The sequence below is a fragment of the Esox lucius genome, chromosome 20, assembly GCF_011004845.1.
Source record: "Esox lucius isolate fEsoLuc1 chromosome 20, fEsoLuc1.pri, whole genome shotgun sequence".
Lineage (NCBI taxonomy): Eukaryota > Metazoa > Chordata > Actinopteri > Esociformes > Esocidae > Esox > Esox lucius.
Window position 1 is genome coordinate 19,863,232 of NC_047588.1, and position 23,662 is coordinate 19,886,893.

General features: G+C 40.9%; 1 protein-coding gene across 5 annotated transcripts in view; it reads left to right on the plus strand.

Annotated features, from left to right (window-relative positions):
* The window catches only part of oxr1a (oxidation resistance 1a), a 210,972-nt gene that overhangs the window by 113,101 nt on the left and 74,209 nt on the right, over positions 1 to 23,662 (plus strand). For all 5 annotated transcript variants that reach the window (XM_010885213.5, XM_010885212.5, XM_010885209.4 and 2 more), the window contains one exon: positions 4,636 to 4,832. In XM_010885213.5, the coding sequence (XP_010883515.2) occupies positions 4,636 to 4,832 (197 nt within the window). The remainder of the gene's footprint in view (positions 1 to 4,635; positions 4,833 to 23,662) is intronic.

Genomic DNA, 23,662 nt, shown 5'->3' on the forward strand with positions numbered 1-23,662 from the left:
TTGGGTTTACCTCATCAGTCTTTATGACAATACATAACATAATTATACCTTATCACAGGGTCACGGTTAGAAACCCCCTCGGTTACAGGCCACATCAGGCCTGCAAGTCACATCTGGCTGGCTTGCAAATTAATATGTAATTTCTATTTGAATTCAGTTAGGATATCCAAAAGGTGTAATAATTATTCAGCCTCAACCTACGTTCGGAATGACTGCTGGGTTAGGGAAGATTGTATCCTGAGAATACTTCTAAACAACCATCTTAGTGATGGGAACAATAATTGCAACTAACATATAGGATTAGTTTAGTAAATATAGTATTTTTAGAAAATGTTAAATTTTCTTTCTGATGCAAAAAAAGTATCCTGCAATAGAGTATGCTTGGAAATGGAAGGAATAAGCAAATTGAAAGAACCCATTTTTACAGACATAATTCTTGGGAGAGAAGCTTTAGGTAGATCCCTTTGCCTTAACCATTGTCTCAGAACAGGTCTTGGTAGAACCTTATATCTCATCGCTTTTTAAACCCTTTTTTTTAAGAGTGCACATGACAGGTCTCCTGTTCATTTGCATATACTTCTCAACAGCAAGAGATGTATGTCTCTTCTGAAAATGGGTTTTGTTGTTTCTACAAGTGAGCGTGGTGGAGCCTCGTGTGCCCCTTTCCTTCTTGTCTAATCCCTCTGCTGGTTATAGTGATAAGCATGTTTAGACTTTCTTTTACACATTTCTGTTGTTGTTTCTGCCATGTGATTCTCAGTCCCTGTATAGTGGGATAATCTGAGTGATGCCTGTTTGGCACCCCTCTCCTCCTGGACCAAGCCACAGAACAGCAGGGGAGGAGAACCAAATGCCTGCTTTTCATTTGCTTTCCCCCCTCCCTTCTCTTTTCTCCTTCCGTTGCCCCCCTCCCCTCATCTCCCTCTTTAAGCGTTTTGGTGCTAACAGATATAATCTATCCGTGGGAGCCAGTGGCTTTGTTTACATGCGTCGCCATCTCGCTCCCCTGTGGTAGAACTGAATGCCAGGGGGCCGCTGGTGGCTTAGCTTCTCTGGCCCTAGCCCGTTGGCCGACTGAAAGCTATGAAAAACTGAGCTGATGCAGACTGTAGCCAATCAGATCAGACCGTGCTACCAGTATGAAGTCAAAAGCTTTTAATCTTACTGCAGTTTTCCTACCAGTCTTATTGGTTTTCACCCATAGTGCCTTGGGGCGTGGGGATGGACAGGTTCTGTGGACCTGTGTGTACTTAAGTGGTGGTCTGTGTGTGCATGCGTGTTGATGCGTGTGTGTGTATGGCTTATCTACAGTGCTGTTAATCCTGACGTCTGTCTTAACTATGCCACATGGTATAATGTATGAAAAGTTGTTCATGAACTGGGAGTGGCCATCATACACTATCAGAATCTACCTACAATCTGTCAGCTGTCACCTTTGACCCCAACACTATGTTCTCCTCCGCGCTGTCACTATTAGGTTGTGGGAAGATTATGGAAATACCCTGTCGAGGTGTTTGTTGTTGTCAAAGCCAAAACGTAGCTTTAAAGAAGTAACCCAATATTTTGATGAAGTTCACGCACTCAGTACGATGGGGTTTGAAAGCTGATAATTATATGCTAGTAATAAGACACAAACAATGGCCTCAGCTGTCTGTCCTCGTGTAACACTGTCCCTCTTAGGATATCAAGATTAGCCATGGCTAAGCAATCAGGGAGTGGATGATTTCTCCTGTGGAGGTATGATGCAGCGAACCGGATGACGCAGGCTGCTGGTTGCTGGTTGGTAGAGGTCTTCTGGTCTGGCAGTCTGTATTTATACTGTCCCTGTTAGTCCCATCTGTGCCCTTCACTAATGCATGACTGAGCCAGGTTAGATTTGTGTTCATAGAGGGGGCCGGTGCTGCTCTCAACCAAGTGATCGCTGTGGTAATGGAGCCTAGTTGCCAGAGAGACGGTGTTCGGAGCTGACAATAGTGGTAGGGAAAAACAGACCGGAATTATATTGTTTTAATAAAACCCACCTTCAATGTTTTTTTTTGTTTTTTTTATGCAGTGGAAATATCAATAGAAACAAACAGCTGTAATGTTATTTCTGTTATTGTATGGAGCGTTTTGCCTGGACACCAGCCAGGCATGGTTCTGGGTCCTGTGGAGATTGTTGTTGTTGTGCCGGATGGTTCCGCTGATTACACCGTCATGATTAGTGGCTGATGTTTCGGTGGAAGGCACCAAGCAGCTGCAGTCTGTTTATATGTACACAAACACAAACACGCACATACAGCGCAAGTAGACCGAACAGTGAGTCTGAGCTGAAAGGAGGTCCCTCGCCAATGAAGAGATAATTATTGTTTTCTTCCAAGGGATTCTGGGATAGACGTCATATCACACGCAGGTTTTCTCTTCCTGTGTCGGCAGTCTTCCAGAACCATGACTACAGCCGACATGCAAATTCTTTCACCCCTTCTCTGCCTCTGTCATTACAACATGCATCACATGCTAAAAACAATCATGAAATGTGAAGTTTTCTCATTGTTTTTGTTTAAGATGGGACCAAGCTCTACTAGGGAGGTTGTTGCCGTTTGCACTCTGCGGCTGTCATAGCATCTGCCTTTGTGTGTCGATGTCTCTGTCTCTGTGCCCTCCTTGAGTGTACTTTAGACCAGAGCCCCCAAAACAAAAGTGATTGACAGTGTTTCCGTGGAGATTGCATAGTTCCTTACCTTGTAAAAGCTGTGTCATGTTTGCTGTTGTTGGTCCCGGGAACGGCTGGAGCTGGAAATATTGTCTCCATCAGCATTTCTACTGGACTGATTGGAGGAGTGAGTGAAGACAGGAGGGAAACCATGCTGAGGAGGACCTTGTGTTCCTGGTCTGACACATTGTGACCACAGGAAAGACTGATGGGTTTATATATGTATCATAAATAGTACTTCAGGAGTACTTTTCATCCATTTCTATGTTGTTGTTCTTTTTTTATTCTTATCTTGTGTATTTCTTTATGCTTTATAAAGTTGATATTGGAGAAATATAATTGGCAGCAAAATCAGTACATAGCAGATATTCAACATGGATATTGAAGATATTCAAACGTTAAGGCTTCTTCACAATCATTGTGATTTGTATTTGTTTGCATGTGCTGCACAGTGTTACTTCTAAATGTATGACACCTGGATAACATTAGTGAACTCTGTACTGCATGTGGTTTCTAAATAAGATGTCTGTTGTCTAAACCTTATGGTGAGCCGTTTAAATGGCTTTTCCACTTTGGCATTGGTTCCTGTAATTTAGGTCAGTGTCTGAAAGGAGAAGTTTAATCATGTATAGGCCGTCTTATGTAACCGACTGATCCACTACCCCTTTCAACAGACAGAGTGTTTACAATTTTGCATTTATATGTGCAATTGTGTAACCATACCTATTGCTAACCACACCTGGATGTTGTGACTTATCATGTACATTCAAATTCTTGAGACGACTTTGATTTAATCTATTACTCTCTCTGATGTTTTGTCAATTACATAATATTTTGTAAATGTAATATTGTGTTATATGATTTACTATACAGCAGTATAATGTTGTTGAATGGTTTGTTAAATTGGCACCTGTGATGGAGTGAAATCAATACATCCATTGTTAATGAGGACCTGATTAAGTTATTGATCACTCTTCGAAATTTGAATCACAGCCAGTGGTCTGGGGTGGTCTAGCAGTCTGTTAGACCACCCCAACATGTGCAGTGATTTAAATCTGTCCTTCCGCTATTCTATACCCCTCTCCTCTATCCTCCTTCCTTTCCTCACTGTCCTATCATTTAAAAACATATGAAAAGACAAACAGTACTGGGACTAGTGATGCACTAATGAGAACATTCTTGGCGGTTAAGGATGTTCATATAATGCCAGCTACCCAATGTCATTGTAGATGTGTACCGGTGTACCCTGTTCTAAAACAATACAAAGGTTGCTTTTGATGCTGCTTATTATTTCAACAAATGCAAATTCAATCACATAAAAGCTAATAATATTTCTATATAGCTTAACTAAAGACTCCCAAAATTAAGCGTGATAATGAATTCTTATTTATTATATTGTAAATTAAGATAATAAACAGACAGAAATTTTCTGTTACTACATTATACAATGCATGGATATTAATTTGGTAAATAAAATACTAGACTTCATCAACAAAACTGCAACAGAGACAAACTAATTATAATAAAACAACATGATACATGATTTGAGGAAGAATTTAAAAAAATTACTGGATTATTACTGGAGCGTATTCAGACAAAAGCACCACTGGTTGGAAATAATCAGACAAATTGTATCATTTTGTCCCAATAATCGTCCGATATCAATGGCCATTATATTGGTACATCCCTAACCGGGACTCAGTTTAAAGAATTCAGTATTGAGAATGCTCAACTGACTGTGAATATGTTGCATCAACTTCAATAACATTAGCTGCTCCTGACCAAACACAATATGATGAACTGTTGTAGATTGTTGACAGCAATGTCCTCCATCTTCTCACCTGTTTGCCCTTGAATTGACTAGCTAATATTTCCCACATACATTGCCATGTAGTTCTATATGACTGACTCCATATTTCCTGTTCTTGTTCTGATTCCAACAGACTGAAAAAGAAATCCCAGTCGGTGGATATTGCCACTCAAGGATTCTCCCCTAGTCTGGTGCCAGCCTCACCACCCAACAAGACCGAAGCACCAGTTACCAAGACAACCACGTTAGGTGTGCAGCAGAACAATGCAACCAATTCTCAGAAAACCTGCGGTCCCCGGTGTGGAGAACTGAAGCGAGGCTACACCATAGGTAAATGACGTGATTCTGATCTGTGTCCACATGTTCCATATTCCCCCATCAACCTTCCCTCTGGGACACAGGTCTGTGGCAGCAAAAGGAAGGGACTCTGTGGGGCTTGTCTGGGTGTTTTTGTAGGTGCCTGCATGTGTGTGATGGGTGGGGGTGGTGAGCACACGGGTGGGGGGGTGGGGCATGCCTGTAGGTTCTTTGAAAGGCAACTGAGTGTTTCATTCCCAAGATGAAATTCTTCTTTGATACCTGTGGCAGGTATAGGTTAGTGAATATTTGTGGCATGTATAGGTTAGTGAATATTTGTGGCAGGTATAGGTTAGTGAATATTTGTGGCATGTATAGGTTAGTGAATATTTGTGGCAGGTATAGGTTAGTGTATATTTGTGGCAGGTATAGGTTAGTGAATATTTGTGGCAGGTATAGGTTAGTGTATATTTGTGGCAGGTATAGTTTAGTGTATATTTGTGGCAGGTATAGGTTAGTGTACAGTATATTTGCTAGAAATTATTATCTGTGTGAAGCATAGTTTTGAGATATTGACCATCAAAGATCCATATCTTAGAACTGTTTTGGGGTGAATGTTTCTTTCTTAACCCATTATAGTGACCTAAAGTGCAGAGTCCAGAGAAATTTGTTCTAAAAACCTTTTAGCAGAGTGGCAATCGCAAATAGAATTCTGTGTATTTGGAATGTTTATAATTATGGGTTCAGAAATAAAATTCTTTATCCACAGAATTTGGAGAGGTAGAGATTTTATTATAATTGAATAAATACCCTTCTTTTTGCCGGACTGCGTAAGCGGAGCCGGCCAAGAAGATTGAATGTCTCTTACTGACTGACTGACTACACCTTGCATGAATAGCAGGTTTTTCTGATTTTGCAGGTTTTCCAACTTACAAAGCATTTAGAGGTCTGTCATTTTTATCATAGGTACAGTTCAACTGTGAGATATGGAATATAAAACAAATATCCAGAAAATCACATTGTATGATTTTTAAATAATGAATTAGCATTTTATTGCATGACATAAGTATTTGATCACCTACCAACCAGTAAGAATTCCGGCTTTCAAAAGACCTGTTAGTTTTTTTTTAAGAAGCCCTCCTGTTCTCCACTCATTACCTGTATTAATTGCACTGTTTGAACTTGTTACCTGTATAAAAGACACCTGTCCACAAACTCAATCTAACAGACTCCAACCTCTCCACAAAGGCCAAGACCAGAGAGCTGTGTAAGGACATCAGGGATAAAAATTGTACAGTCCCTGACAAAAGTCTTGTCGCTTATCTATTTTGTAGAAACACCTGCTATTAACCTGACTTTTAATTAATCAATTGGTGTTAGAAATAGCTCTTATGAAAAGCTAAAACCCTCCCAAATGATGTTTAATGCACTGAAATAAATTAGTCTCACTGAAAAAATATTTATAATTTAATCAAGACAGAAAGGTCAAATTTTGGCATGACAAAGGTTTTGTCGCCTATACAGAAATTGAACAAATTTACTGCAAATACAAAAATATGTCAGCAAATTAAGTAGTGGTGCTGTGAGATCCAAATTTAATATCTTGTATGACTTCCATGAGCTTGAAGGACTGCATCCATGCGGTTTGGCAAGGATTCATACAATTTATTGATGAAGTCATCAGGAATAGCAAAGAAAGCCGTCTTGCATGCCTCCCAGAGTTCATCAATATTCTTTGGTTTCATCTTCCATGCTTCCTCTTTCATCCTACCCCACATATGCTCAATGATGTTCATGTCTGGTGACTGGGCTGGCTAATCCTGGAGCATTTTGATCTTCTTCGCCTTGAGGAACTTTGATGTAGAGATGGAAGTATGCGATGGAGCACCATCCTGCTGCAGAATTTGGCCTCTTTTATGGTTGGGAATATAAGAAGTAGCTAAGATTTCTTGGTATTTTAGACTATTGATGTTGCCTTCCACCCTGCAGATCTCTCGCACACCCCCATACTGGATGTAACCACAGACCATGATTTTTCCGCCACCAAACTTCACTGTTTTCTGGGTGAATCTCAGATCCATGCGGGCTCCAGTAGGTCTCCTGCAATATTTGCGGCGACTGTGGTGTAATTCAACAGAAGATTCATCTGAAAAATCCACCTTCTTCCACTTTTCCAGCATCCATCCTTTTAGCAGGCTGTGGGCCTCGGCAAATGCCACACGGTTTTTCAATTGTCTTTTGTTTAGTGCTGGCTTCTGGGCACTGATTCGACCATGGAAGCCATTTCGAGACATAATCCGACAAACTGTTCTAGTCGACACAGGGACTTCAGGTGACCAGGTCTCGTGGAGCTCTGCTGCAGTGGAAAAGGGGCTGGCCTTGGATTTTCGAGCCAACAAACGGTCCTCTCGAGCAGTTGTCTTGCGGGGTCTGCCTGACCTGGGCTTGTCAAAAACGTCTCCAGTGTCTTCAAATGTTTTTTTTATCCTCTGTACATGACGCTAAGACACATTGAAGGTGTCTGCCACATCAGCAGTGGATCTGATCTTCAGCCTCTTGATAATCAAAACTTTGGTCTCAGGGTGAATCTTAGGCATGTTTACAGAGGTCTAGTTGCAGTTGATGTGAAGGTCTAGTGTACTGGGGTTGTTTTTATACACACCTGAGACCTAATTGATCCATTATTAGTCACAGGTGAAGCTCATATGACAAGGCGACAATACTTATGTCTTTGCAAAAATTGACTCAATGGGCTTTACCAAGCTGTGAATATTAGAATACTTTTTGACAGTTTCATTTTGCACTGAAACATTATTACGAAAGCTGTTGGGATTCAAATGAGCCATTTCTTGTAAAGACATCTTGATTAGAAATATATTTCAGCGGCACTTCAGATCAATTTGTACACAAGCGACAAGACATTTGTCAGGGACTGTAGACCTGCACAAGGCTGGGATGGGCTACAGGACAATAGGAAAGCAGCTTGGTGAGAAGGCAACAACTGTTGGCGCAATTATTTGAAAATGGAAGTAGTTCAAGATGATGGTCAATCTCCCTCGGTCTGGGGCTCCATGCAAGATCTCACCTCATGGGGCATCAATGATCATGAGGAAGGTGAGGGATCAGCCCATAACTACATGGCAGGACCTGGTCAATGACCTGAAGAGAGCTGGGACCACAGTCTCAAAGAAAACCATTAGTAACACACTACACTGTTATGGATTAAAATCCTGCAGCACACGCAAGGTCCCCGTGCTCAAGCCAGCGCATGTCCAGGCCCTTCTGAAGTCTGCAAATGACCATCTGGATGATCCAGAGGAGCAATGGGAGAAGGTCATGTGGTCTGATCAGACAAAAATAGAGCTTTTTGGTCTAAACTCCACTCGCCATGTTTGGAGGAAGAAGAAGGATGAGTACAACCCCAAGAATACCATCTCAACCGGGAAGCATGGAGGTGGAAACATCATTCTTTGGGGATGCTTTTCTGCAAAGGGGACAGGACGACTGCACCGTATTGCGGGGAGGATGGATGGGGCCATGTATCACGAGATCTTGGCCAACAACCTCCTTCCCTCAGTAAGAGCATTGAAGATGGGTCGTGGCTGGGTCTTCCAGCATGACAACGACTCGAAAAATACAGCCAGGGCAACTAAGGAGTGGCTCCGTAAGAAGCATCTCAAGGTCCTGGAGTGGCCTAGCCAGTCTCCAGACCTGAACCCATTATAAAATCTTTGGAGGGAGCTGAAAGTCCGTATTGCCCAGCGACAGCCCTGAAACCTGAAGGATCTGGAGAAGGTCTGTTTGGAGGAGTGGGCCAAAATCCCTGCTGCAGTGTGTGCAAACCTGGTCAAGAACTACAGGAAACGTATGATCTCTGTAATTGCAAACAAAGGTTTTTGTACCAAATATTAAGTTCTGCTTTTCTGATGTATCAAATACTTATGTCATGCAATAAAATGCTAATTAATTACTTAAAAATCATACAATGTCATTTTCTGGATTTTTGTTTTAGATTCCGTCACTCACAGTTGAAGAGCACCCATGATAAACAATTATTGACTTCTACATGCTTTGTAAGTGGGAAAACCTGCAACATCGGCAGTGAATCAAATACTTGTTCTCCCCACTGTATGTATCCATGCTTGCATTTTGGGTCAGGATGGACAAATACTTTGCTGGTTAGATCCTTCAGTAGCTACATTATGGTAAGCCTAAAATAAAAGTTATATTGTAACTATTTCTGGTGGATTTCGAAGTACAAATGCACATTTCTTTGCGGTAATATAGGTTAGGTCAAATCCCCTTGGGCAGTAAAATAGAAGGGGTTTCCACGATTCTCTCATCTTTTCTCTTAAATGAAAAAGTAATTTATTGTCACCTATATAGTTAGTTATTGTTTCAATGTCATTCACAAATTTAAGTAAAACAAACACTTTTGCGCCATGAAATAGCTTTGGCTGTGTTGAGTAGTAAGTTAGATACTAGTAAACCTGTTACTGGCTAATAAGCTGTTAAAACGACCTGTGGCAAAAGCCATACAATAGATGCTATTTGTGGTGGAGGTAAACTTAATAATAAAATGTAAAAAATCAAACGTGGCATAAGGTTAAAGCATGACAAAATGATCTAATGTCGAGATGCTATGCCAACACTACAAGTGTGTAGCAGTGTGGTGTAGTGGATAATGACACAGTAGGAGACACGGGTTTGAATCCAGTGAGGGTGGTAATCATGTTTATCACATTTAATCGTGGGCCGGTTGAACTAGGCTTGCCTGGTTCCTTTTCTGCTTTAATCACCTCCTCCAATATATTTATTGATGTCAAATACACTGTTAAAGAGACTAAAATGTGTTATATTGAGAACGTATTATATTGAGAAGCATTAACATTACATCTCAATATGCCATCAATGCCATATCAAAATATCAGTTCATTCATCCAAGTTTTGTAAACAACTTTCTTTTTATTAACACAATATGGTAAATTTTCATTTGCATTTTTTTTGATAGATTGCTCATGTATAAATGTAGCATTTAAAATAGGACTGTATAGGTAGACAGGTTACATTATTGCTCAGTGATGGAAGCTTACCCTATTTACTATCAGAGCTTTTGAATATATGGACACATAAATCTACAGATGAACAACCAGAACTCTTATTGTCTGACCACACCGAAATAATTGGGATCCAAATGACCACTGCTCTTATGAGACTGCCTTGGCTTTATCCCAGTAAGCACTCTGTCACTGTTTTCTATTGGGTTAGCTCTTGTGACAGACATTAACACACAAGTACATATTAATACATGTACTAACAGTCAGCTGTCAGCTAACAGTCGGCTGGATCAAAACAGATTTTGTTCTGTTTTGCAAGATTAGTCAATTTAATGTGTGACTAACTAAGCATTGATGAGTGACAGTCTCTCCTTGTGAACCCCTATCTTGATGTTCTGAATAATCCCCACCTTTCACGCTAAAGCAAAAAATATCCAGCCATCTCATTTTGATCCTATCATGCTAATTTATTCTATTAAGAGAATGAATCATAATGTGGCCTGGGGGAATGGGAGCTTGCTGTGCTGTCTCTCTGTGACAGACGCTCCCTCCTGAAAGAGCTGTCATTACACCATGAAGGCCTTTTAATAACCTTCAACCGGGTTCAACGCTTCAATCTCCACCGGTATTCTAATATTCCCTAAACTACTTCAATGGTCTCTGGTCAAAAGTTGTGCATGATGTCAGGATGCCAGTTGGGTTTCAGACTAAGAAGTACCTGGTTGTGTTGAGTTAGCGGCCTCTGGTTGTGTTGAGTTAGCGGCCTCTGATTGTGTAGAGTTAGCGGCCTATGGTTGCGCTGAGTTAGCGGCCTCTGGTTGTGTTGAGTTAGCGGCCTCTGGTTATGTTGAGTTAGCGGCCTATGGTTGCGCTGAGTTAGCGGCCTCTGGTTGTGTTGAGTTAGCGGCCTCTGGTTATGTTGAGTTAGCGGCCTATGGTTGCGTTGAGTTAGCGGCCTATGGTTGCGTTGAGTTAGCAGCCTCTAGTTGCTTTGAGTTAGCGGCCTCTGGTTATGTTGAGTTAGCAGCCTCTGGTTATGTTGAGTTAGCAGCCTCTAGTTATGTTGAGTTAGCAGCCTCTGGTTATGTTGAGTTAGCGGCCTCTGTTTGCGTTGAGTTAGCGGCCTCTGGTTGCGTTGAGTTAGCGGCCTCTGGTTGCATTGAGTTAGCGGCCTCTGGTTGTGTTGTGTTAGCGGCCTCTGGTTGTGTTGAGTTAGCGGCCTCTGGTTGTGTTGAGTTAGCGGCCTCTGGTTGTGTTGAGTTAGCGGCCTCTGGTTGCTTTGAGTTAGCGGCCTCTGGTTATGTTGAGTTAGCGGCCTCTGGTTATGTTGAGATAGCGGCCTATGGTTGTGTTGAGTTAGCGGCCTATGGTAGCGTTGAGTTAGCGGCCTATGGTAGCGTTGAGTTAGCGGCCTATGGTTGCGTTGAGTTAGCGGCCTCTGGTTGCGTTGAGTTAACGGCCTCTGGTTGCGTTGAGTTAGCAGCCTCTGGTTATGTTGAGTTAGCAGCCTCTGGTTATGTTGAGTTAGCGGCCTCTGGTTGTGTTGACTTAGCGGCCTCTGGTTGTGTTGACTTAGCGGCCTCTGGTTATGTTGAGTTAGCGGCCTCTGGTTATGTTGAGTTAGCGGCCTGTAAGGGTGCACCGCCTTAAGAGTCAGTAGGTGGGAAGCTTGTCTAGTTTGTCTTTTTGTATCTTTCCTAAAATCTCTTTCTGATTTTCTCTCTCTGAATTGCTCTCTCTCTGTATCTCCCTCTCTCTCTCTCTCTCTCTCCCTCTCTCTGTCTCCCCATCTAGGAATCTGCCTCTCTCTGCCTAATTCTTTCCTGCATGCATTGTTGGCAGTTCTCCTGTACAATATATGTTGCGTGTATGGTTTTAACGGAGTGCTTGTCCCATTGAATGTGTTGTTCCAACCGTTGCCACAGCCTGGGATGAGATGTTTAATCACATTACAGCTCTGCTCCCTATGGAACCACTTACTGTAAAGAGAGAGACATGCAGAGGGAGAGAAAGAGAGGATGAGAGAGGGAGAGAAGAATGGCGGTGCCAACTAACAGTTAGCCGATAAACCAGTCTCAGCCTTGACCTGGGTACCACTAGCTACATGTAGTAGAGGAACATCTATCAAGTAATTCTCTCTCTTTCAGGCTTTGGTTGTCAGTGGTTCTGTATTTTTGTAAGTACGTTGGGCTAGTAATTATGGGCTTGTAAGTGTGTTGTGCTAGTAAACATAAGGTCACTGGTCTGAATCCCCAAGTCACAAGGCTGAACATTACTTTTGCTTTCTCCTGTAGCCTATCAGAACTGTCTCAGGTGTTAAGGCTTGTGTTTAGGCACATCAACTGTTGCCAGCTGTGTCAATTATGTATGCAACTTCATGCCATCTCCCACTTGCACTCTATGCATTTGGACAGTAAATTAAAGATGTTGTCTAGGTTTTGCATAATTTGACCCAGTAGCTTTGAAAGTAGTGCTGAAAATGCTGCAAAATACATTCATTTTTAATGGTATTTTATACTTCATGTTATGTTGTGATTTAAAATGTATCCAGTTTATTATAATTCATGGCAGCTTGTTAGAATGTATTGCCGTTTAAGATCCATTTCAAACATTTTAGTATCTTTGATTGTGATGAATTCATTTGGAGGAATGTTTTGAAAGCTTTGCCACTACAAAGGCAAGTCGAAGACAAACACTAGTCAAGGTTGGATAGAAATGCCGCAATGATAACGCTAATGGAACCTATCACCATCAGAATGATAATGTCTTTCCATCCTTCTGCTGCTTGCCTCTTGTTTGATCTGGCATCTATGATAAGGCCAGCTCTGATAGTAAAGTATGAACTATGTCATATGATGGCTCCCCAAACAGCAGAGCAAAATCAGACGTCAGCTAAGCCAAAGCTGCCTGTCTTTTTCCAGATCAGGGGAACATTAGTCATGACATTGATCAGAATGGTCAGAAGTACTGTAGCATGGTTCTTATGATTCACTGGGGTTTAGCATGGTGGTTGTGATTCCGTAGAGTTTAGCATGGTGGTTGTGATTCCCTATGGTTTAGCATGGTGGTTGTGATTCCCTAGGGTTTAGCATGGTGGTTGTGATTCCCTAGGGTTTAGCATGGTGGTTGTGATTCCCTAGGGTTTAGCATGGTGGTTGTGATTCCCTAGGGTTTAGCATGGTGGTTGTGATTCCCTAGGGTTTAGCATGGTGGTTGTGATTCCCTATGGTTTAGCATGGTGGTTGTGATTCCCTAGGGTTTAGCATGGTGGTTGTGATTCCCTAGGGTTTAGCATGGTGGTTGTGATTCCCTAGGGTTTAGCATGGTGGTTGTGATTCCCTAGGGTTTAGCATGGTGGTTGTGATTCCCTAGGGTTTAGCATGGTAGTTGTGATTCCATATGATTTAGCATCGTGCTAGTGATTCCCTGTGGTTTATCATGGTATTAGTGATTTCCTGCAGTTTAGCATGGTGGTTGTTTTCCCTAAGATTTAGCTGCCTGCCAAATATTGGGGGTGTGGTCTTGTAGACCACACCCCCACGCCCAGTCTAAGGCAGACAGCAGACAGGTAATCCTGTATAAGACGCCTCCAGGCTTCAGGCACACAGGGCATGGCTCCCCACATAACACCCTGGTACATCAACTTACCGGAGTGTCTTCGCTAATAAGAAAGAGGAAGTCCCACAAGTCTCAAGACATTACAAGGCACTAAGGAGCTCAATTGGTGGGGTGATAAGATTGTTTTGATTCCCCATATTTATCACCCATATTTAATATGCATGCAGGACTAGAATTTTTTGGATGAAAGAGTGCTAAATGGATCTTTATGTACTGTTACATTATATTGTTATTGGCTGCTTCAAATGCACTCCAGAAATGTTCTTGTTTTGTATCCCCCAGGAAATATTGGTACAAAACACTTCTGTTTTTGAAATGTAATGTGCTTTATTATGGGGCACAATCAATCAGTGTTTCATTATTTTTGACTATGTTTTTATTTCCATATAGCTGAGAACCCTGGTTTGATTAATTGCCTCCCCCATCCACTGTCTGTCTGTCTGTCACCTGGCTTCCCTCCCCAGGTGTCTGTCTTTCTGTCCCCCAGTGTTTATCTGTGTTTATATCGGTCCCATAGTCTGTCTGTCAGCAAGTTTGTCCCCCAGTTTCTGTCTGTCCCCCCATTTTCTGTCTGCTGGCCTGCCAGTCCCCCTGTGTCTGCCTATCAGGCCCACTGCCGGTCTGTCTGTCTGTCTATTGGTACTTATTGATATGCCCAAATATCCTTACCAAAATAAATTGCATGAATTGATGCAATAAACATACATTGAAGGATAAATGTAAAACAATGTTCTCCACATTATGTTATTGTCCTGTAAAATCCTAATTGTTGTAGCCATTTATCCATTAAACAATCACCCATATTAGCAAACATTACACTTCAAACGCGCTCTAATATGGTATGTCAGTCAATCATTTTATGCTCATTCCACTTGCTGTGTTGATGGGCATATCTAAAGTCCTCGCTCCAGCTTTGTTTAACATCCCTGATTTTGACAATGTCTAGACATTGGGATAGCTGACCCCCCCCCCCCCTTCAGTGTTGGGGGACTGCAAGCTCTGGGGGCCCGATCCAATTATATATAAATCATCTAAAATACTGACAAAAACTCTAGTAAATGTTTGACTCTTCAGGCGGGTAGTTCTACTGTCTTTTCCTTAGTGTGTATTTGTGACAGTGAGACAAAATGCTGAAAATATAAAGCTACAAATAAAATGTCACCGTACTCCATTCACTATATTGTAGAATAATCAGAAATGAAGTGTTACTTGACATTCATGTCAAATGTTACTTCCACTTCCAGAAATATCCCAATAATGTATTGGACCCATATTATAAGGTGTCACGTTCTGGCACAGCAGCCTGCCATAAATCCAACACAACACAACTCCCTTACTTCATCACAGACAGCTGTTTTTGTTGATTATTGCCCTGCACCTGTTTTCCTTCAGCACAGACCTTATTTAAGTTCCTGCTTCCCCATTGTATCCTGTCTGTCTTTGTTTTGGTTTCTACCAGATGCAGCGTTGTTCTGTCCTGTTCCGTGTTTTATTTTGTTCCTGTCTTTCCCGGTTCATTATAGAGTTTTCTGTTTTGGGATTTTGTTCATTTATTAAATGGCCTCTGTTCTCCCTGCGGTTGTGTCCTCCCTCCATGCTTCAACATTACATAAGGTAGCTGTGGTATTTCGCAATAAGCATACTAGCCTAACCCTACAAGAGCATTTCTCACAGCTTATTATCTTGCAGTAGTTAAAGAATTCTGTAGTTAGTAGGCAGCTAAATTATGCATTTTCAATTTAGTGACTTTTCTTTGTTAAATATGAAGGCCTAAAGATTTCCCCCTAAAACATCTAAAATAAAATCTAAAATAATCTAAAATATATATATATATATAATTGCTAGAGAAATTTGCAATACGATTTATCGTCTTAACAAGTGCATCTTAACAAGTGGTATTGCATTATCAAAAAATCTTAAAACCTGTCTTTTTATGCGTTGCAGCCCTCATTTGCTTTTCTTCACATGGAAACATCTACAGTATCTCACAAAAGTGAGCTCACATTTTTCTAAAATATTTGATTATATCTTTTCATCTGACAACACTGAAGAAATGACACTTTGCTACAGTGTAAAGTAGTGAGTGTACAGCTTGTATAACAGCATACATTTTCTGTCCCCTCAAAATAACTCAACACACAGCCATTAATGTCTAAACCCCTGGCAACAAAAGTGATTACACCCCTAAGTGAAAATGTCCATATTGGGCCCAAAGTGTCAATATTTTGTTTGGCCACCATTATTTTCCAGCACTGCCTTAACCCTCTTGGGCATGGAGTTCACCAGAGATTCACAGGTTGCCACTGGAATCCTCTTCCACTCCTCCATGACGACATCACGAAGCTGGTGGATGTTAGAGACCATGCCCTCCTCCACCTTCCATTTGAAGAGGCGCCACAGATTCTCAATGGGGTTTAGGTCTAGGGTATACCCTCAGCTTCTTTAGCTAGGCAGTGGTCGTCTTGGAGGTGTGTTTGGGGTTGTTATCATGTTGGAATACTGCACTGTGGCCCAGTCTCCAAAGGGAGGGGATCATGCTCTGCTTCAGTATGTCACAGTACATGTTGGCATTCATGGTTCCCTCAATGAACTGTAGCTCCCCAGTCCCGGCAGCACTCATGCAGTACCAGACCATGACACTCCCACCACCATGCTTGACTCTAAGCAAGACACACTTGTCTTTGTACTCCTCACCTTGTTGCCGCCACACACGCTTGACACCATCTGAACCAAATAAGTTTATCTTGGTCTCATCAGACCACAGGACATGGTTCCAGTAATCCATGTCCTTAGTCTGCTTGTCTTCAGCAAACTGTTTGTGGGCTTTCTTGTGCATCATCTTTTGAAGAGGCTTCCTTCTGGGACGACAGCCATGCAGACCAATTTGATCCAATGAATGGTCTGAGCACTGACAGGCTGACCCCCCACCCCTTCAACCTCTGCAGCAATGCTGGCAGCACTCAAACGTCTATTTCCCAAAGACAACCTCTGGATATGACGCTGAGCACGTGCATTTAACTTCTTTGGTCGACCATGGCGAGGCCTGTTCTGAGTGGAACCTGTCCTGTGAAACCGCTGTATGGTCTTGGCCACCGTGTTGCTCCATTTCTGGTTCTTAGCAATCTTCTTATAGCCTATGCCATCTTTATGTAGAGCAACAATTCTTTTTTTTCAGATCCTCAGAGAGTTCTTTGCCATGAGGTGCCATGTTGAACTTCCAGTGACCAGTATGAGGGAGTGTGAGAGCGATAACACCAAATTTAACACACCTGTTGCCCATTCACACCTGAGACCTTGTAACACTAACGAGTCACATGACACCGGGGAGGGCAAATGGCTAACTGGGCCCAATTTGGACATTTTCACTTAGGGGTGTACTCACTTTTGTTGCCAGTGGTTTAGACATTGATGGCTATGTTAAGTTTTTTTAAGGGGACAGCAAACTTACACTGTTATACAAGCTGTACATTCACTACTTTACATTGTAGCAAAGAGCAATTTCTTCAGTGTTGTCACATGAAAAGATATAATCAAATATTTGCAAAAATGTGAGGGGTGTACTCATTTTTGTGAGATTCTGTATCATACAGCCTTGTGAAAAAGTACACCCCCTTTGAAGTTTTTTCATCTTTGGAAATGTAATCTTCACTTAAACCCTATTAACAGATAAAGGTAATCTAATTTAACAAATGACTCTGAAATACAATACTTTCTAATAATGTATTAATCTGGATAAGTAAACAGAAATGTTTTAATTATTTTAACAAATAAACAATGTATACACGAAATAAGGGGTCATTTCGGAGACACTGGCAGTCAGGCACCAGGCTGTCTGAGTTTCATGATGTTAAATATTATTTGCCCATGTCTCTGTGCAGTTTAACACATTTAAGACAGAAACAAGGTAAAGTTATGACCAAGAAAAGTGCCGTGCTGGGAAGCTTTTCTCTAAAGGTCAATGGTGCTTTACTCATCCCCTGGGAAAAGAAAGTCTGCCAGGTTGCATGATAACTAGGTTATAAGGTTGAATATCACCTCTAGGGTTGCAGAATTACTGGAACTTTCTTCAAATGCTCTGCTCATTTCCTCCCAACGTGATTTCAGAAAAACCTATGCATGTTTCAGAACGTAAACATAATTTTACTCACCTCTGTTTGTTTTCTTAATGTTTGCAGATTGTCTCTGCAGATGTAGATCTTTCTCTTCCTTTTTGTCTTTTTCTTTATCACTCTGTATCTCTCTACATATCTATTTGTCTTTATCCTTATCCCTTTATCTATGAATAATGAATTCATCAACCATCTGAATTACTGAAGGGCCGATCTTACACATGTGGTAGATCTTGGATTCATTCATCTAACTATTTGTTAAATCCAGGATACCCTTTCTTACTTGTGACATCCCTCTAAATGTCACAAGTAATGTCACAAAATTCCAGTAGTGCACTACTTTTGACCTGAATCCTATGGGATGCTTTATGGGATATATCCTGTGGAGACATTTCAAATAGTGTCATTGGACAAAGAACCAAATGAAATGGGGTTCCATAGATACCAACAGTCTGAATTTTGACAATCATGGAAAGTATCATAGTTTTGAACAATTCTAGTGCAGCACATAAAATGTAGTTACACCAAAAGTTAGCTAGCTAACTAGCTGTTAGCACACTGTAAATTGGGATAATTAAGGCAATCTTTGTCAGTTTTGCCCACTTAGAGTACACTTCATAGAAGACCATTATGAGGATTTTATGAGTCTGGAAGTTTTGAAAACTGCATTTATTTTATTCTTCTAGACAATTTGGCCGGCCGCATATAATTTTACCGGCTGTTCACTTTTTCGGCTCTGAAAATGTTTGTCCAGAACAAATTGAGTGTTACGGTGCCACTATGGAGACCTGCTCCATGATCTGCACGGATTGGTTCTTCAGTGCACTGCTTATTTCTGTTCTTATTGTGTCCACCTAACTTTAGTAACAATAATCTGAGAAGTCATTCGTCTCTTGAGTGAAATGTTGTGAGCGGCCTGACGGACTGAACCATATATATCTACCATACAAGTATATCAATAGTGTATTTTGTCCTCAATGGTCTTTTATAGAAGTCATCCACTCTCTGCTAGCATTGTTATTATTTTACCAGGGCCCATAGATCAATGACCGTGGCCATGGGATTCATGACAGTGGCTGTGGTAGTGTTTCAACATAATACAGTATAGAGAAATATTTCTGTTTTCTTTCCTGGTAAATTCAGCAAAGTAGAGCAGAATTTACTGCATTGTTCTGTAAAAGATCTGCCTTTGGGCCTGTGGATTTATCGACCAGGCGGTGTAATTACGTTGACTGGGAGTCTCTCTGCTGCCCTCGTCTCCTCTCCTTCACTCCCGCATTCAATTTATAAATGCCACTAAGCTAGTGATCCCACTGTTTTCCCACTTTCTGTAGTCAGCCAGCCAGCCAGCCGTCCCATTAGTTTGGAGTATGTCTACAGTCAGTCAGCCAGCCAACCAGTCAGCCTTGCCAGCCAGCCATCCCATGATAGGGATTGATTATGTAGAGCTCAAATGTGGAGTAAGCAGTTTTTTCCTCTTTCTGTGTCGTTGGGTATTTGAGTGGGTGTGCGTGTGGAAAAATTCAGTGGTGAAAAAATAAAACCTGCCACTCCACATAATGTTGATATTTGTTTTTGTTTAGCTCAGGAATTTATATGGTCCCATTACATTCAAAAAGCAAGATTTTGCTTTCTTTGTTTTTCAACCACATGTTTAAAACTGTAACGCAGCAGAATCAGAGTCATACTAATTGTCACCCATTAAATATTTGCTTACGTCTTGCATATCCGTGTATAGTGCTGCTGGAAATTGGCTTCAGAATAGAACTGTGGGCCTAATGATACGACAGACTGGAAAAAGAACTCTTTGTTTTATGCACATCAGCACACATCGCTGCATGAGCCACCAACAAAGAGACAAAAGGACATTCTGTTTTTACTTGTGTTCTTCATATTTTCAGTTTATATTCAAATCACTTCCTGGATTGACTACCTTCAAATTTAATCCCCGCATACAAACACACTCTACATGTACAACCCGGTTTCCAAAATAGTTGGGACGCTGTGTAAAATGTAAAGAAAAACAGAATGCAGTGATTTGCAAATCATCTAAACCCTATATTCAATAGAAAATAGTACAAAGACAACATATCAAATGTTGAAACTGAGAAATGTTATTGTTTCTTGTAAAACATATGTCCACCTTGAATTTGATGCCAGCAATACTTTTCAAAAAAGCTGGGACAGGGGCAACAAAAGACTGGAAAAGTTGTGGAATGCTAAAAAGAAACCTGGTGGAACATCTCACAACTAATTAGGTTAATTGGCAACAGGTCAGTAACATGATTGGTTAAAAAAGAGCATTACTGATAGGATGAGTCAGAAGTAAAGATGAGAAGTTCAGCACTCTGTGGGGGACTGCGTGTGCAAAGAGTGCAACAATTAAAAAATTATGTTTCTCAATGTAAAATTGCTAAGTATTTGGGGATCTCATCATCTACAATACATGATATCATTAAAAGATTCAGAGAATCCTGAGAAATCTCTGTACACAAGGGACAAGGCTGAAAACCAATATTGGATGGCCTTCGGGCCCTCGGATGTGGAAATCACTGCATGGGCTCAGGAACACTTCTGAAAACCATTGTCTGTGAACACTGTATTTCGCTGCATCCACAATTGCAAGTTAAAACTCTAACATGTAAGGAAGAAACCATATTTAAACATGATACAGAACCTCTGCTGCCTTCTCTGGGCCCAAGCTCATTTAAGATGGACTGAGACTGAAGTGGAAAACTGTCCTGTGGTCTGACGAATCACAATTTTAAATTCATTTTGGGAATCATGGATGCCGCGTCCTGTAGACTAAAGAAGAGAGTGACCATCCGGCTTGTTATCAGCGCACAATTGGTCTCCTCCGTTCCCAAACGCTTAGAGAATGTTGTTAAAAGAAGAGGTGATGCAACACAGTGGTAAACATGCCCGTCACAACTTTCTTTAAATACGTTGCTGACATCAAATTTAAAATGGGCATGTATTTTTTCCAAAACAATAAAATTTCGCAGTTTCAACATTTATATATTGTCTTTGTATTATTTCCAATTAAATATAGCAATAAACCATTTGTACATCATTGCGTTCTGCTTTTATTTGCATTTTACGTACCATCCCAACTTCTTTGGAAATAGGGTTGTACACAGGAATTAGTGCCGACACGTCTCTCAAGCGTTTCTGGACTTGTGACTTGTCATGGTCTGCCTCCTCCTATTAACCAGCTCGTGTTTAAAAGAAGCACAGTAAAACGTTTGGGTATATTGCAAATTATTGCTTGGCCAGGCACGTATTCCCATTAATAAACTGATTTAGTTACAGGGTTTTAATCACAGGATTTGGCAAGTCCTGGCACAGCAGCTCCCTCATTTGGTACCCGGACATCTGTTTGTAATTAGTACCCTCGCCTGTGTTCCTGATCACTGTACCTGTTTAAGTTTCTCCTTTCCTAGTGTGTCTTTTCAGTCTTGGTTTGGTTTCTACACATATGTAACATTGTTCTACTTTCATGTGTTAGTTTCACTTTCGTTATACCTTTTTTTAAATTTTATTATATGTCTAACACCTAAGAAGATGGAAACTTAAAGTACATTAACGATTAACTCTAAATTTAGGACTCACTGCTACCCAGCAAGCAACACGCCAGTGGCCCACCGGCGGCCCACTAGCTTCCTGCCGCTTCGGCTAGTCGCTTTTATGCACTGAACCCAGCGGGACGCCTCACGCCCCAATATTAGATTTGATTTATAATAATCCTTTATAATAATGTTGTGCAAGAAAATGTGTCCAGCAACAGATATAGTAATATTACAGTATTTGAATCTGAGAAAGTACAAAATAAACATAATAAAATACAAAATAAACAAGGGCTAGAATGGCAATAATATACATAAGTATGAATAAGCTTATGAGTGGTGGCATAACACTACAACTACTGTCAGAATTAAAAACATTCACACAGAGCTATAAATATATTAAGAGGATAATGTGATCATATATATAACACAGTACATAGCAGCAGTTAAAAATTAAAATAATACAGAGTACTGTAGCTTAGCAGCAATATTGGTTGTGTTGGAGATGTCATTCATATTCATGGCAGGTCCCTCTTCTCCCACCTGCACAGTCACCTGCCCCTTTCTGGGACCTGGTTCTGGACAGCCTCGTCAGTGGCATCCCGGTTGGAAGGACACTTCCTTATGGCTCCTGTCATACAGTAATCAGATATTGTACTTCAGTGGTCTGACATGATTTTGAGAATTGCATGACATTCAAGACAAATTAAATGTTACATGAAGACAACATGCTAGCGCAACTATAGTCCTGTTTTTACCTGATTGTAGAGCCAGCTGTGCCCTCAAGCTTGACATTCCCTTCAGTCAGGCGTTTATCAGAAGCAAAAAAGCACAATGAAATGTCAATAGCTTAATAGCTTAATAAATAAAACTGCCACATACATGTAATTTCAGAAAGGCTGTACAGTATTGCATTTTACTATAGGGCACACGTTCAGACAAATGCAGTTTCATGGAGACAAGATGCTATCACAACTGTAGTCTTGTTTTCACATGACTGTAGAGCCAGCTGTGCCCTCAGCTCGACCTTCTCTTCAGTCAGCTGCTGATCTTCTCCAAATGTTCTGAAAGTAAAGACAGACAGTCAATTATTCAGTCCTAAATATATGGTTATTTTACAATCAGAACTCAAATCGCAGTGTTCGCCAAAATGTTCATTCTTACTTTCCTGTGCAAGCATTATGCACTTATACTGAGTGGACCCTGGAGAGGACCCTGGATGTATGCTCCCACTTCACCAGGGGTCTAGCAGCGTCTCTGGAGTTTTCATTTCAATAATTTTTTATCAGATGCCATAAAATGAATAAACAATTAAACATGTGGTAGAATGGGTAGTTAAACATTAGAAAATAAACAAGACAGAATGAAGACAAAAAGTACATACACTACAGCCAAGGCTCTAGAATAGAACCTCACACAGTATATTGGCTGTAATGAGGTCTTGCCAGGCCTTATTAAGTGTGATTTTCAATAGAGGTTACATGACTCCGCATATCCTTGTTGTGCTTCGCTTGCTCCTTCAGGGAAAAGTTTAGATTTTTTTTTCTGCTTAAGTTTCATGGACAAATTAAAGGATAACCTCCACTGAAATAACATTTGAGTCCAAGACTAGGCTTAGTCTGTACCCAACAAACCAGCCATTATGTTACTCAAATTCCATGGTAATCTAAGTAAGCTTACTCATTAGTAAGCTATTTTAATTCCTCTTTGTGGGTGATTTGCAATACAGAATTATCTTTTCTATGGACCAGAGGCCATATTCACAAAACATTTAATGCTAAAAGTAGCCCCTAACTTGTTGATTTAACTCTTTAAAAAAATGGGCACGTCAGTCCTATCTTTAGGAATCAATAAGACCGGTGATCAAGGTTATGACAACACTAAGCTACTTGGTCAAAGGGAAAATGCAGCTATGCAGTGCAGACGAACTACATAGCCTGTATTGTATCTCAGTCATCTGTCAGTAGAATATCACATCAAACAATAATACCCTTTTCCAGATCTCATATCATCCAACAAATCATTTGGTTTCCTCATTTGCCAACTACAAAGAAAGAAAGCCGACTTCATGTTCATAGCTGGACCACCCAGTGTTGTTGGTGCTATAGATGGGACACATAATTGCACACATTATTGCACTATCAAAAGATAAACGCACATTTCTTTACAAGTTGCAAGGCATGTAAGATGCTGACAATTAGCTGAATATATCTTGTCAAGTAAGTATATCATTCTTGGTTTCATGTTTAATCAGTGACATATTTTTTCAATATGGTAGCATGACATATCCTGCAGTATTGATATGATGAGTTCACTGACAGAGTACCCCCCCCCCCCATCAGCCAATCACTTTGGGCAAAGTAAGTAAGGTTATTCGTGGAACACGTCATCATCCATAGCAACAGGGTCAACCCTTTCTATTAGCTTAAGACTTCTCCCCGTTCCTTAGTAAAAGTCGGTCTTAGCAGCTTTGTGAATAGGTTTTATGAGGAAACTCTTAGCTAGGAGCCTTT